Source organism: Rhopalosiphum maidis, chromosome 3 (assembly GCF_003676215.2).
Source record: "Rhopalosiphum maidis isolate BTI-1 chromosome 3, ASM367621v3, whole genome shotgun sequence".
In the NCBI taxonomy this organism is placed as follows: domain Eukaryota; kingdom Metazoa; phylum Arthropoda; class Insecta; order Hemiptera; family Aphididae; genus Rhopalosiphum; species Rhopalosiphum maidis.
The window spans coordinates 14,958,119-14,975,197 of record NC_040879.1 but is presented as its reverse complement, the minus strand read 5'-3'; the positions used below and the strand labels follow the sequence as shown (position 1 = coordinate 14,975,197).

The following is a 17,079-nucleotide window of genomic DNA, read 5'->3' as shown; positions in this document are numbered from 1 at the left end:
ACTAGTACTTTATCCAAAACTACTTATTGTGTTCCAAAAGACCCAATAGATTGGATAATTAATAACACTACTTGTGATTATATTGTAACGCACGGCTTTAATCAAAATAAAAATTTGAACTTTTTAAACAGTAAAAGACAATACAATGATGTTAATAGATATTTAACAATTTCATTATTCGAAAGAAAATTGCTAAATGGTGAAAAATGTTTACGAACATGGTTAGTTTATTCAGAAAAAAAAGGATGTGTTTTATGGACCTTGTCTTTTATTTGATAGAGATAATTATTCACAATTTTCAAAAGATGGTTTTAATGATTGGAAAAATGCAGAAAGTAGAGTAAGCCAACATGAAAATTCCACCAAACATAAATCGAATTTGATTACTTTAAAAGAAAGAGCAAATACATTAGGAACAATAAACGTTAGTTTAACAAAACAGTTAGATGAACATATTAATTATTGGGAAAATGTATTGAGACGGGTAGTTGCTACAGTTAAAGCTTTATCATCCAGAGGTCTTCCCCTTAGAGGTCACAACGAAAAATTTGGGTCAACTCAGAATGGTAATTATTTAATGGCTATGGAACTTATCTCTGAGTTTGATCCATTTCTTGCTGAACACATTGGTAAATTTGGCCAGTGCGGTAGTGGTCACACGAATTATTTATCGTCTACCATATACTAAGAAATTATTCAGTTAATGGCTGATAAAATCAGGCAAAAAATTATTGACGAAATAAAAACAGTTAAGTATTATTCGATAATAGTAGATAGTAGTCCCGATATTTCACACGTAGACCAACTATCCTTCGTTATTCGTTATGTTCAAGAAAACGGCGTGCCAATAGAACGATTTCTTCAATTTCTTCCAAACACTGGTCATAAAGCTATTGAGTTATTTGATTCAGTTATAAAGCTTCTTAATTCTTACGAAATAGAAATAGAAAATTGCCGAGGTCAGTCCTATGACAATGCCCGAAACATGTCAGGAATATATTCAGGACTACAGGCAAGGATTAAAGAGTTAAATCCTTTAATTGAATATGTACCTTGTTCCGCCCACTCGCTGAATTTAGTAGGATCTTGTGCAGCTGATAGTTGTGATGATACATTGACATATTTTTCCCTTCTTCAAACAGTATACAATTTTTTTTCATCATTCACGAATCGATAGGAAATATTGAAAACCCAATTAAAAAATAATCCTGAGTCAAAAACAGTGAAAACATTATCAAACACAAGATGGTCTTCTCGTGATGATGCATGTAAAAGTCTGAATAGTTCTTGGAATGAAATACGTAATGCACTGATATCAATAACAAACAATTTAACAGAAAAGGCAACCACGATAAATGAAGCTCGTAGTATACTTAACAAACTGGATAGCTTGGAAACGGCGTTTATGACAGTGTTATGGAGTTGCCTTCTTGACCGTTTAAACAAGGCTAGTAAACAACTCCAGAGTGTTAATATTGATGTATCAGTCATAGTAGATATTTATGATTCATTAATTGAATATACAAAATCATTAAGAAATCCAATTATATTCAATGAGTATGAAAACAAAGCAAAACTTTTATCAGTTGTAAAAAATATAAAAAATCAAGAAATAGAGTACGAAAATCTTTCCATGATGAAACTCGTAATCAAGAGCAAGAGTTAGAGGGGAGTGACAAATTTCGAGTAAAAACATATACAGTCATTTTAGATTGTTTAACAAATGAATTAGAAGATAGACGAGCAGCGTATTTCCTTTTTAATTCGCGTTTTTCTTTTCTTGGCAAATTAACAGAGTATAGTGTGGATGAAATTATGGAATTTGCAAAAAATTTACAAAATGTTTACAAGGAAGATCTTGAAGAGGATTTTCCAAATGAATGTATTCATCTTCAAGCCCACCTTAAAAACAAAGATAAGATGTCAATCCTTCAATTGTGTAAATGGCTTAAAGAATATGGGTTTTACGAAATGTATCCAAACATAGATATAGCAATTCGTATTTTTGTGTGTACACCGGCAGCAAACTGTTCAACAGAGCGTTCATTTTCATGCTTAAAACGAATAAAAATGTACTTGCGTTCACAAATAAAACAAGAAAGATTAAACAGCATGGCAATTCTAACAATTGAGTCAAGTCTTCTTGTTTCATTACCATATGAAGATATTATAAAATCGTTTGCAAATAAAACGGCAAGACGTCAACTTTTAAAGTTAAAATAGTTAAGTTAAGTTTAGATATATTATAGATTAGTGTTAGAACTGTTAGAAGTTTTGTAAATCTATTTTGTATGCATTTTAAATTTAAATTTGTATTATAAAAATAAAGTTTTTTATTATAAAAAATATTGTAAATTGTAGCGTTTTACTTAATGCTCCTAACAATGGTTAAAGTTTTATTTTATTATTGATGAATGATGGTTTATAATTAATAAAAATTATCATTGTACGTTTTTATTCAAATTCAGTGAACAACCATTGACATTTTTTTCAAAGTAGGCTAAATAACTTCAGGCGAAAAAAATAGTCTAAAAATTAAAATGAATGTCCACTACTATTGTCTATATATTAAATATTTAGAGTAGGTATTTTGAAGGGGTATTGTAACTTTTTCACCTATTATAGGAGCGGCAAATTTTTGGTGCCTATAGCCGTAAAAAAGATAAATCCGCCTCTGAGAAGAAATAAAAAAGTACCAACATTGGAATTAAGTCAACACCGATTAAGTAAAACAAAAAATACGTTTGATATCAAATACCTGCGCGTTCGACTTTATTCCAGCAAATATCTGCAGTGAATTAGCTATGATGCTAAGTGTAGCTAGCTGGTTTACTAAATAAGCTTGATCTCTTATCAATTATTTAATTTAATTATAGGTCAAAATTTTGGGCTGGGAAATAAAGCATAAAAACATCGTAACAAAATTTTGATAACCAATTTTAAGTTTTTTGGAAAAAGTGCCGATGTTACGTAAAGATTGTACTGGCATGTTAGTTTCCGGAAAAAACAAATTATAACAAATTCTGAAAATATAATACCAAAATGTAGCAAAATATTGATGCATGATTTGAGATTGTAGCACGAAGTGCCGGTGTCAACTTGACGGACATGCCTTAAATGAAATACAGACTGGAAGCTATACGAAAATGTATTGTACTGCTGTAAGAAATTTAAAACTAGCAAAAAGAACTGTCGAAAACGAAGCATTATCAACAAACAATTGTTGCAATATTCGAGTGGTGAAATCAATTTATTTAGGTTGTTTCAAAAAAAAATTGACACAGAATCTATAAAAACTATGACGATGGTCTATAAATATTTTATAAAAAAAAACATTTACAATAATATTAAAAATAACAATCGCTCTTTTGCAAGGCACAAATATTATTAACCCCGCCTACCAATTTTAGGTAGCATATGATGAAGGGAAATATTTGTGTCTGCAACTCACGAGTTTTATATAATAAAAAAAATGTACACAATTAGTATTATGACAACGAAACTGATTCCACAATTGTTATTTTATAATATTAACCTGAATAATTCGTCCGCAACCTAACCTTATTATAATAATAATATATTAAAAAACACTCTTATGAATCTACAAGCACAACCTAACCAAACAGAGAACTTGATACAACTAAGTGTACGTGCCTAATTATTTTAGCCACCCGTCTCCTGACGCGTACATAGGAATTAATATTAGTCCGTGCGGCCAAAATTCAAACGCGCCACATCTACCGAGAACAACGCAATATAAATGTGATATAATGCAATTTATTGAATCAAAACAACAGTATTGTAAATCAATAATGGGCTTGGAATCGAAACATCAGTGCTCTCTACGTAATATAATATACGTATAAATTTAAGCAAAAACAATAGAATAAAATATATCTCGTACGTCGATTGCCGTCATAAAATAGGTACTAATCCTGAACAAAATTGCTATTTGTACTATCCCAGAAATTAAAAAGTAAATACAATGTACTTAGGAAATTAATTAGCTTAATATCTATATGGACAAATTATAATAACATAATTGTATACCTATTTCTTTTTTCAGTATACTAAGGACAGAATTAACATTTTTAATGGATGGTACGTTTGCTCCATCATTTAACCGCGAGTGTCAAGAGCTATATGTTATAATGGGTATAACCTCTGTGTATACATTTTAAATGATATAAATATATAATGTTTGTCTTTTAGGATTTTTCATTAGCATTTGCATTGATGTCAAGACAGACAGTGAAAGCGTATGATGCTTTATTTAAAAGATTGTTAAAAATTGAGCTACAATGGAAACTGCAAACAGTTATAGAAAATTTTGAAAGTGCAGCAAGATAACTGTTTTGAGGGCCGTAAAAATATTATTGAAGACAAAGCAACGGACGAGTGGAACCGAAAAAGTAAAAAACAAGTTAAAAGTAGTTAATATCTTCTCAAACTAAATTTATGACACATTAATATTAGTAATTTGCAGAACTCTCGTCTTTTACCTTTATTAAAAAAAATGGATCTCGAGCAGAAGAATTCATAAGTTGTGCTTAGATTCAAACATAGAATTAAGTAACACGTGTGCATTTGATTCTATAACGTCAATAGTAGCTTTTTCTGACTGTCAATTGTTTTCAGATGGACTTTTTACAAATAAAACAGAGTATATTGATTTATTTTTAAGTTAGTTTCAAATGGGATATGGCATACACATATACAGATAGGGCAGAATTAATAATTGTATTACTTAATCTAGTATTAGAAACACTTGAGTACAATATATTATTTTGTTAAGTGTGGAGTACACTTAAAACTATTTACAAGGCTATGTTTAAAGAGTTTTTCATCTATTATAGAAAAAAAGTATGTATTTAAATGAAAAATGCAAAATTTTGAGAAAATTATCAACCAATGTACAATATAACATACAACACTACAAATGGCATAACAAGTGATCTACAAGAATTTATCGATGATCAATTTCAAGGCGAACGGACGAATGGACTGTAATTATATGAATAAGACGAAACAATTCCAATGCAACTGTCAAAGAAGAACAAAGTTTGAAGTATATTATATAACTACTGATGGCAATTTTGTTTTGGAGTGGTGTGTAATTACTTTTAGGATAAAACACGGAACAAAGTAGTGAGGCTGCGCCACATATACAAGTTAAATTAAATGGTCCAAGAAAAAATCGCGGAAAATTACAAGTCCTTATCACTGCTGCCCAACAGCAATTGAAAAAATTCAATTTTTTTTTTTAACTATTCATATATTTACTATAAAAAGGTAAAGGTACAAAAGGTTAAAGTTTCAAAAAAACAGCATTGACGTTCTGCGAATACTTCTCAATTAATTTTTCCAGTTGGAAGAAAACACCCTTGTACTATGTCAACGCAAACTGATCAAATGGAGACAGATATCTCCACCTTTCCACCACCTGCCACCAAGAACCCAAGTTTTAAGCAAAAACACCTGGTAAATCAAGGTCGCACAAACGACGATGGATTTCGTCAAAAGGTTGACTGTGCCCAGCGAGCTGCTAAGTTCACTTCAAAGCTTCCATCTGACCTATCCTCTCTCAATTTAAAGACTCCGCTTTGGTTTACTACCGGACCCGTTATGCCGTTAGTCAAATATCTACCATTTTCCACATTTGGCTTGGGATTAACTATTTCTGAACTTCCACGCCGTTGCCACAAAGATCGCAAACCACGATTATACGTTAATAGGAGATAGTCAAAACATTATGGAAGTAGATGAGACGCATTTAATAAAAGCCAAATACAATGTACAAATACAAATACTTATTCTCTACTACCTGAAATCTATTTATGGGAAAACGCTACGATGGAAAGTATTGAAAAAAGAAGTTCAATACGGCCTTGGAATATTTCATTTTTTCAATTAAAAAAAAAAAAAATAATGAAATTAGAACGATACTAAGAGTATCGTACTATTTTTGTGGAATAAATAGCATCAGTACCGTACGTCTTAAACGTATTTTAGCTAGCCAAAAAAATGTTCTATCTTATTTTTAAATGTAACTAGGTGATATAAGTCATACCACGAAAAGTGTTCCCGATAAAACTGATACTCTACTACCGATAATGCAGTCTAATATCGGCCATGATTCGTTGATCAGTAGAGCCAACAATCCTTGTGAGCAGATATTAAGGTAATTATTTGAGATTTTTTGCTGTTATTATAAACATTTAAGCTTACGAAATACATATAATTTATTAATTTAAATTCTTGTATATTTACATAAGATCCTGTATAAAACTTTAGTTGTATGTAAGTCATTCAACACATTTTTTTGAGCCACCAAAACGGGCATGTACCATTTCCGCCAAAAACCCGGTTCCCTGATTGGGCGGTGGTAAACTCTCCCGATGGAAAACTCTCCAGGGTCAATATTATGTTTACTTTTGACTCTAAGTTATTTTAAATGTTATTGCTACCCTATGAATTAATTGGCTACACTATAGAGATTGTGATTGTATTTAATCTGTATAATCTTGTGTTAACCTGTATTTATCATTTAGATATTTACTTACCGTTAAACTATTTTTAATTTAAATATTTAAAACGATATCGACCATAACATAATGGCTCAACCAATTTTTAAGTAACGGAACAGAAAAGTGTTGATTATGTCCTCGTATATTTCTCACAAGCAATCAACACTATCATCGAGTGGTGAAGTCAAGTGGAAATGTAGTGTGAATAAATGCATAGCACTTATATATATTATTGGTATATAATTATTTAATTCAATTGTATGATTATATACATATTACTACATTATATAATATTATAATACAAAAATCTATATATACATTTTTCAAACAGGGACATTGTATCAAGATCTAATTTAGAACACACTCACGCTTCTGATGAGCAAAAATTACAACGTTTATGCATAACGGAATCGGGAAAGCGAAAAGCAACGGAAAATATATCTAATGCTCCACAGAAAATATTACGAAAAATTTTGCAGGAAAGTAATAGTGATGCCATTGATACTAGTGACATTACGAATTAAAAGAAATGTATATAACGGCAAGACGCAAAATATTTCCAGCATTACCCAAAAATATTCTAGAAGTTCATAATATTTTTAAAACGTTTGTAGTAGAAACTTCTAAAAATGAAAATTTTTTGTCGTTAAATGACAAATATCATAATTTAATAATATTTGCATGATCTTCAAATTTAAATTGCTTAACAAAATCAGAAACTATTTATTTAGATGGAACGTTACCTTATTGCACTAAGTTTTTTAAACAATTGGTGACGTTACATGGATATATAAATGGTCACTATAAACCATTAATATTTTGTTTATTATCAGATAAATCTTCTTTATCTCATGAGCAGGTATAAAGTTTTTAGTTGATAAATGTAGTGATATGAATTTATTATTTTCTCCCAAGACGGTAATAGTAGATCTTGAAAAAAGTCTATACACAATCCTGTTTTAAATGTTTGGCCTGAAACAAAAATAGAGTGTTATAGATTTCATCTTACACAAGCGTGGTACAGAAAAATCCAAGAGTTAGGTCTTTCTGTAGAATACAGAGATGACACTAGTGAAGTTGGAAAGTGTCTGTATTATTATATTTTTGGATTAGTATTCATAGATCCAAATGAAGTTGGGAATGTTTATTTATTCACATTAGCTGCAATAATGCCTCCACAAAATGAAAAATTGGAAACATTTGCTTCATATTTAGTTAACACATATATTGATGAAGATTCTACATATCCTCCAACAATGTGGGCCGCCTCAGCATCATCATCGACTTTAAAAACAACTAATGCTTGTGAATTGTTCCATTCGCATTTCAATTCATATTTCTCTAGTACTCATCCATCTCTATTTATATTTATATTAATGCCTTAACAGATTTTCAAAATGAAGTGTACATTAAAATTCAAAGTTATATAATAAACCAAATAAATTAAATAAAAACTCCCATACAAAAAATAAAGAAAAAATAATAGACTATACAGACAAACACATAGACACCCTAGTTTTTTTGAAATCAGTGTGTTCCTATTATTATTATAGCTCACAGCAACATTGATTTTATTATTATTATTATTATTTTACATTATATGTTTTCTTAATAAACATTGTATTTAATTTCATTATAACTAATCAATAACTGAAAGTTGATTCTGTACCATCTGTAAAAGAGTTTTTTTTCACATTTATTATTTTACAAATATCCTTTTTTTGTTTATACTGTTATTTTTATTTTATATTATACATAATATTCCCATTTGTTAAATTAATTTCTGCAGCCACATATTTCTTACTTGCCACTACATTATGAGAAGAAATTGAAATTGTCAATGTGGAAGATATTATTAGTTAGGTATACCGATGAAAGCAAAAAGTAGAATAGAAAATAAGTAAAAACAATAATTACATTATTACACATTTACACACCCAGGAAAGTTTACATGTTCTCTTTAGGTAGTATTGGACTAACTCGGGAGTTTACAATCGGAAAAGTTTACATGTCATTAAAATCCGGAGAGTTTGCAATCGCCCCCCTGATTTACGCATACCCTTTTCCACCCAAAACGAAAAAGGTATTGATTCCCGTTTCCGCCAAAATTTATTTTTGTGAAAAGACGTTTCCGCCAATTACTATTTGGGAACCATGTACAATTTTTACATATTCGTATCATTACAAATGGTAATACAAGTAGATAATAATATTGTATTAGTCGAATATAGGCACAATTATATTAGTTTTAAAAATATTACATAATCGCATATTATAATATCCATTATATTTAACTATTTCAAAGTATAAAACAAGTAGTTTTTAAAATATTATATAATCAAAAATAAATAAAAAAATAGTTTCAATAGTTTTGAAAAAAAACATATCCTTATTTTCAAATATTTAAAAATGTCACCAAAAATATAAATTATTATACAAGTATATAATGTCAAGTTTAAAAAAATTACATTCGTAAGTATAGGTCAAATATTATCTCAGAAGAGTTTTGAAAAAACACAATAAAAACTATAAAACACAAAATATATAAATTATAATATTAGAATATTATGTCACGTTTTAAAAAATCTTATAATTTAAAGAAACATTTTTAACAAAATCGTACATACTATACTAATTTCATTCCATTTTTTTTTTGTGATTGCGCTTCTGTAGTTTTTACACGGTTTGAAATTTTTTTAATATTATTTTGAGCACTGTTAATTTTTATATAAGTATCGGTCTGTATTGTACCTATAAATATTTGTAAGAATGTGAAAAAACTGAGATTCCTTTTAAAATTTTAGTCTGGTGACAAACAGAACAGATACTGAATTGAAATATAAGAATTTAACATTTTTCAGATAATTATTGTGTGCAAATTATAAATAAACTATATACAGTGTATGCTTTCTTCCGTTATCGACGATTATCAACAATTATTGGTGTATAGTATATACATTACAAATATCATTGTCTTTTATACATACACAACATAAATTCAATATTACTTAAAAATTAAAACCAATGGTTTCCAAACTATATTTGACAGAAATGGCTTTTGACGGAAACGGGAATCGTACCTTTTTCATTTTTGTTGGAAACGACCAATATTATTTTGGCGGAAACAGGTAACTCCCACCAAAATATTTACTCCATTTTGGTGTCAGCAGGACGGGTTTTCCCTCAATTTTTAGATAAATAATAGGAAGGAGTCCCTCCTTATAACAGTCTGGACTCAATTCGATACCATACTCAACACATCGAAAGAACATGGAAAGAGTTAAAACGAATTCTAACCAGATGTAATTCTAAATAAGTCGCTGACTCGTACATTAGTGAGTGGATGTACCGAACGAATATTTTGGAGAGATGTGGTAGTGTGCAGGACCAATTTGAACGTTATATGTCGGACTTAGCACGGACATCCTAGGGTTAGATTTTATCCAATGACCAGGGATATTGAAAACTGTCAATGCCCAGTGCTAAAATGCTGAGTAATTACATAAAAGTATTATCTTCGCTCGCGCCTTTTGAACGAACAAGTACCGTTTAAAACCCGTTTTGCGTCCGCGACTTTTGTACGTTTTCCGTGTACTACCACGTGTGTTCTTTTTTTTTTTACCTCGAACTGCGTTTCGTCAGCATTATTTTTTGTAAATAATTTATCGTTTCGTCGTACTAAATTATTCTATTATCGGCGTGTTTTGCGTCCGCAAAAACTATACTTTCGTTATTCCATTTTCTACCTCACCTTTTTATGTATTAATAATAAGTTTATTTTATTTATTAAAAGTGACAAAAATTGACTCCTGAATTGGTCCCACATTTCACTCAAGCTGAACGCCACGGTATTATTAGCCCGTATTCGAAATATATTATCACCACAACTCGACATCGTCGGCGTACTGGCCTGGTCGGATTCCACCATCGTACTGTCGTGGTTGACAGACAGTCCCCCACGAGTCGTTTAAAACATACGTTTCCAATCTAACACATCAAATTTGTTCCTTGTTATTCGATTGTCTCTGATAACACATCATGTCAGCCGATAATCCCGCAGCTTGAGTTATATTGCTGTGGCACCCAGACATCACACGGTGAGCCTTTGGAATGTGACGTTTATCGTCCGTTGCTGCCTGTGTGTAAGTTACCCGAATTACCTGTAGTGCCGTATGTTGTGTGTGTTGACGACGGGGGAGACAAGTGGTTTGTACGTTTCCCCAGTTTTGATTGCATGTTGTAACGTTCATCGTTTTATGTGTGTGCCGCCGTAAATCTCATGAACCTCACGACCAAGGTGGATATATAGGAGTAAAACCACTTGTGATTTCCACCGGGAGCGCTGCCTACCCGATGAAGGCTCAAAATGTTCATATTTCTATACGAAAATACGATGCACGATGCTTGCAGCCATAAAAAAATAGTATATGAATTAAATTTAAATAATGAGCAACTTAAACGGATTTTGATTAACTTAAATCTATTTTCAATAATACAATTTTTGTTAATTAACCGCATGTTTTGGGGGAATAGTGTTTTGTGGAGCATATATAGACATGCTGCCTACTTGTGTTATAATTAAAAATTACAATTTGTTGAAACCATTTTCATATTAAATATAAATTAAAGTAATGGTAATTTTTTTAATTCCTTGATTTTCTACATCTCCTTAGTATGTTTATTTTTGTAAAAACATATTGTAGTTTATTGTAGTTACTTTATGAATGGAATAATATTGAAAATACTAAGTATTACTACAATATATATTTAAAATATTATTCAATAGAAATATCTATTAAATTTATGTGTATAATTACAGTATTTAAATCATATTATCCAAGTGTACTCTTTTGAAGTTATTCATTTAAGTACCTATACAACATACTCTTTCTAGTTTCTGTACAAAAGTGAAATTTAATTTTAATTTTTTTTTTTTGTAATCAATTATACCTTTCAGTATTGTGCCAGGGTGTAACTCTGGGTTACCCAAACAAAATCAAATTTATAAAGAACATCGAATAAAACTGCCTTCGGTATTTCATCCACCCGAGGTAGATATTTCTTGAACTAATTAATAATTGCCTATTAATTATTATTACCTATATATTATGTATATTCAATGAACAATTCATATATCTTTTATTTTTACAACTTTTCTTGTAAGGGTAAATACCTAATTGATTACTTTTTGGAACATGATTGATACTATTAAGATATTAAATGAATTACAAGTACCTTATAGACATATAATAGGTAAGTTTTATAATATATTCTGCATTTCACATTGCAATAATAGTATTAAATTAACATTAAGTGTTATTTAATTAATTATTTATTTAATGAAAACTCAAAAATGTAATAGACAATAGTTAATTTAATGAGCACATAAAAATAATACCGACCAAATCCGTTTATATTCTATTATTAATTAAATTTGTGTTTATATATATATATTGTAATTTTTTTTTTTGTCTAAATTTTTATTTTTCTTGGATATTTAACGTATTTAAATGCATTAATTCATACATATTCATAATTTTTTAGTATATATATATACTATTTATATTTAGCTAGACTAATAAATTAAGTTATAAAAAAAATTTCTATTTATTTTGCATTGCCGCACTCACTGTTGTTGGGCGGCATTGATTAGGACTTGTAATTTTTCGCGATTTTAACTCGGACCCAAAAGCCATACTTGTCTTCAAAATAATCACTACAAATTAACTTTTTTTAATAAACAGAAAATGCATCGTTTTAATCCAAACCAACAATATCGATCTATTTCAGAAGTTGTATTTTCTATGGTTTCTATGTATCTGTTTGGATTTGGAAAAAGATAGCATACTATACCTAATAAAATCGCATGACAAAAATGTCCGTGTATGGTGTATTAAACTGATATATCAGTTTATCACCTTTGAATTTACGACCAATAACTACACATCTTGAAATATTTTTTTTAAAACTAAGGTTGTGACGTTGACATGGTAAATAGATAGAACACGTACAAATGTTAACAAAAATTGGACGAATAAAGTGTTAAACGGATTTTGTTGTATAATTTTATAATATAAACCATAAACAAGTAGACACAGTAGACAGTAACTGAGATTGACTGCGGTTAAAAATGTTTTTAGTGTTATGCATGTGCAGCAATCTTGTCTAACACAGCTCCCGGTGATACATATCGAGGTGTAATAGGAGAAGCATCAACTGCTTACGACATACGACCACTGGTGTCTTCAACTGACTGATTACGATTTATGGTAACGGCGGCGGGCCGGTCCGGTTCATGTGGCCGCTCGCCAAACGCGCTCTCGCGGACATGAATGAGCACTAAACAAACAGATGATCTTGACCAACTTGTTTAATGTATCAACGCGACTGTGGTTTATGTAATTTTATCGAATCCATATTATATCCATACATTCAGCGCAATTTTTAATTATAGCTTGGCTGATTTATAATGAGATTACAATTTAGTGGGGTATAGATCAGTTCTATAAAAATGGAATCAGGCCAGACCAAATATTTAAGACAATTTGTTTAACCGGATCAGACCGATTTCTAAAATATATTTTTCAACCCAGACCAATTTGAACCAAGCTCACAGAGATTTTTATAAGCCTGGATCAACTCGGCTCGGATTTTCTATTTTTTTTTTTAAATTTGACCATCTCAACCAGGAAATATAAATTGTTAATAAAAACCCGAACCAAGACAAATACGGTTATTCAGAACTCAAACCGGATCATCCACATAAAAAACAAATTTATTAGAAACCAAATAAAATGTTTAAAGTGACTAATCATCAAATTAAGTACTAATCAGTAATTATTATAATAATTATGTTTTATCCCCCTTTTCTTGGTTTAACCATAACGCCTAACTTTGACATTACTTCCACCAGAGATATTTATTTTATCTATAGTTTCGAAGTTATAAACAACTATTTACAATGATTTAAACACTCACAAATGAAAGCTTTATTACTATGATTTCATATTTATGAAGTTTTTAATGAGTTTTGTTTGTTTTTTTACTTTGGTAAGTATAAGTACAGGAATTAAAAACTAAATTAAAAAATCTTAAATTTGAATTAAGAATACCAATGGTTTATTTTATTTTATAAATTTACAATTACATTTTCTCACTTGAAACTCCTATATTTACTTTTTGAGAAATATAATAATTAATGTTGTTGGATAGGTAGTAGGTGATGTGTTTTTAAAGAAGTCGTGTAAAAATATAAGTAACTCGACTGTTCCTCCTTTTAGACGACTTCTACGTTCTTCAATTATCCTCCCTACAACACTGAAAACTCGTTCACTGCTTGCACTAAATACTGATATAGAGAAAGTTTGGCGAGCTAATTAGGAGAGTAGTGGAAATTTCTCATTTTGACTTATCCAGAAATGTAGTAATATTCGTATCTACATTATTACCAACATAACATGTCAAATAATCATCCATTTCCTGCTCATACAACTATTTTGATTTTGGTACATCATTTTCCCGTTCAGGAGACTAATGTAGTTATAGCTACAGGATCTTCGATCAAATAACTTTCTATATTTTCGTCCTTTTGTGATGTTTCTATTTTTAGAAGCTCTAACTTAACATTGTTTAAAATATTTTTGCTTTCACTTTCCTCGGACCATTTTCAAGTTTTTTTAAATTTCTCTAAAAAAAACATGTAATTTCGTGCCTTGTTCATAATGCATTTTTTATTAAAAATTTCTCTAGTTTTTAAATTATGGATGTAGAATATTATTTACCTGATGAATCAAACACATCTTCAAAATTACAATAATACTTGTTAATGTGTTTTTCAAGAACGACTTTGTATAAAAGAACTTAATGTATAGTAGGATTAATAACTCCTTCCAACTCATCTTTTCAACTCAGAGAAATTCATTAATTTATTTGAGTAAGTCAATATTTATATTTTAAGGTCGTCAAATATATATATATATATATATAATATATATATTCACCATACTCATTAATAATTTCATCTAATAACTTGTATATTGATAATAGCATCGTAAACTTTGTATTTCATCTTGTTTCCACTTCTTCAAATAAACCTTTTGATCATTTATTTACTTCTCCTTCCATTATTTAAAAATCTTATCTAAATTTAAGTTTCAATAATTTAAATTTAATTATGGTATTTAAAATAAACTTTAAAAAAATAATATTGTAGTACATGATAACCCTCTTTAGTAGTAATTATATGAGAATAAACAATTAAGGAATAATAAGCATAATTGTTGCAACATTCTATCAGTATTCACAGCTATTAGTATTAAGTATAGTATAGTATTAATAATAATATACGAGTTTAAGTAAAAAAAAATGTTATAACTAAGGCTAGGGACTTCTAGGAATTTACATATTTTTCAATAATCATTAAAAACATAGCTAAGTAAAGTACAAATTTGTGTATTAGCATTACGAGTGTATATTTAAAATGCATAGTTGCACATTTTGCATATTTGACCATTTTTTATTTCAAATGCATCACCTTGTCTGAGTCCGGTTCTTACCTTCACCAACCTTGATGTTGTGTTTCCTACTTTGACTTTAACTCTAGTCTGTTTCGCACTAGCTTAAATTAAATGTGCTATATTCCTTGGGAAATGGAAATGATTCAAAATATCGGCTATGATAGTTCTATCTATACTGCCTTTTGAAAATCTATAAAGCTTATATGGAGTTCTTAATTGTATTTCTAGTATTTCTGGAATAGCTGTCTGATTATAAAGATCTGGTCCATCGTTGACCTGTTTTGCCTGAATCTGAATTGATAGTCACCCACCACTTCTTCAGCCAGAGGTTTAATTCTATTCAGGATGCAATATGACAATACCTTATATGTTTTATCTAGCAGCGCTATTCCTCTATAGTTACTACAGACTTGCTTTTTTGCAAGTTTGTTGCCTTTTTTATAAATTGGGCATATATATATGCTATTCCCCAATCTACCGGTAAAGTTTCCTTTTCCCACACTTCTTTTATTAATAAGTATATACTCTATCATGGAGCTATCTGAACGCTTTAATACTTCCCCTTGAAGGTCATCCCGGGTGATTTGTGGTTTTTGAGTCTTTGAATTTGTAGCTCGATTTCCTCCTTTAATGGGGCTGGTCAGGGATCATCATCGGGTTCGTTACTTCCATTTGTAAATGTAAATGTGTCTACTGGTTTTCCACAATTAAGTAGTTTTTCAAAACATTCAGTCCATTATTTCTTTCTCGTTCGTCACAAGACTCATCATCAACGTCCATAATCATTTTTCAAAAATACTTCTTCCCTCCTATATCCTCCTTTAAAGTTATTTACCTTGTAATATAGCTGCCGCGTCTTGTGTGCTCTGTAATCTTGTTCTGCTTCTTTTATTATATTTTGAACATACTTTTTATTTTCACATTTAATAATGTTATGAGCTCCTTTTTTTTTTAATCTAAAAAAACTTTCTTTTTGACAATTTTCAGCCATCTTTCTCTTGCTATTTTTCTTCTATCCAGAGCTTCTTGGCATATAGTGTTAAGCCAAGGTTTATTCGTTGTATTGGCTTTTCCTAACATTTTCTCTGATACTTTTCCTGTAATGTTTAATTATTTTCCATTGTTCATCAACTGTTTCTGGATTTAAGTTAACTTCTTTCGTACCATTTCCCGCATGTTTTCTTAAAACTCTCTAACTTTGGTATTATTATTGAGTTTCTCTACATCATACCATTCATACCTGACCATTTCCGATCTCATTTTCCTACTCATTGTTTTTAGCTTAACCCTAAGGTTGCTACTAGAAAATGGTCAAAGTCGCAATCAGCTCCCCTATAAGTTCTTACATTATTTATGTTGTTGACGAATCTCTCATTTACCAAAATATGATCAATTTGGTTTGAGTATCTATCATCAGGCGACATCCAGGTCCCTTTATGTATGTTCTTATGGAATATTGTACTCTTGACTCTATAAAACCTTTTCCTACAGCTAAATCTACTACTTTTGTTTCATTGTCATTAGTTATGTTATATAAACTGTGGATGCCAATAGTTGGTCTAAACTCTAAATGATCTCTCTTTCCCTATTTTGGCGTTGATATCTTCTAGTACAATTTTTATTTTGCTACTACTTATCCCATCCAGTAGTTGTTCTATTTCAGTATAGAAATCTTCTTTTTCTTGTTGTGTTTTGTCCTCCGTGGATGCATGTACGTTAATAAATAAGATATCAAACCACTTAGTCTTTATTCTTAATAACGCTAGTCTCGGGTTGATTAGTCTAAACTCTTTTATAGTTGGTACTATATTCTTGTGTACCGCAAAACCAACTCTGAATTGTCTTCTTTCATCACACCCACAAAAAAGGATTATCATATCACCTATGTCTATACTTCCTGTTTCTTTTCATCATATTTCTTGTAGAGCTATACACAAGCTATATATATTACTTAAGTAACTAGTGAACAATTTTAATATAATAAATATAATTTTAAATGTTCTTGACTGTTTTTCAAAGACCAAAAAAAAAAACAT

General features: G+C 29.9%; 1 protein-coding gene and 1 pseudogene across 1 annotated transcript; both read left to right on the top strand.

The window, feature by feature from the left end:
- Positions 1-703: 703 nt before the first annotated feature.
- LOC113559957 (zinc finger MYM-type protein 1-like) lies at positions 704-4,350 on the top strand. Its single transcript, XM_026965751.1, has 6 exons — positions 704-1,078; positions 1,178-1,413; positions 1,537-1,661; positions 1,733-1,973; positions 4,067-4,166; positions 4,213-4,350. Exons 1-6 carry the CDS (start codon positions 704-706, stop codon positions 4,348-4,350), a joined length of 1,215 nt encoding a protein of 404 aa, XP_026821552.1.
- Positions 4,351-4,562: 212 nt separating this feature from the next.
- Positions 4,563-5,117, top strand: LOC114253671 (annotated as a pseudogene).
- Positions 5,118-17,079: the final 11,962 nt, after the last annotated feature.

Bases quoted from the DNA above. Each gene is read 5' to 3' on its own strand.
- LOC113559957 (XM_026965751.1), top strand. From the start codon at position 704: ATGGCTGATAAAATCAGGCAAAAAATTATTGACGAAATAAAAACAGTT. The intron at 1,414-1,536 runs GTTATGGAGTTG...AAAATCATTAAG, and splicing joins GAAACGGCGTTTATGACAGT to AAATCCAATTATATTCAATG. The intron at 4,167-4,212 runs GTGTATACATTT...TTTGTCTTTTAG, and splicing joins TTATAATGGGTATAACCTCT to GATTTTTCATTAGCATTTGC.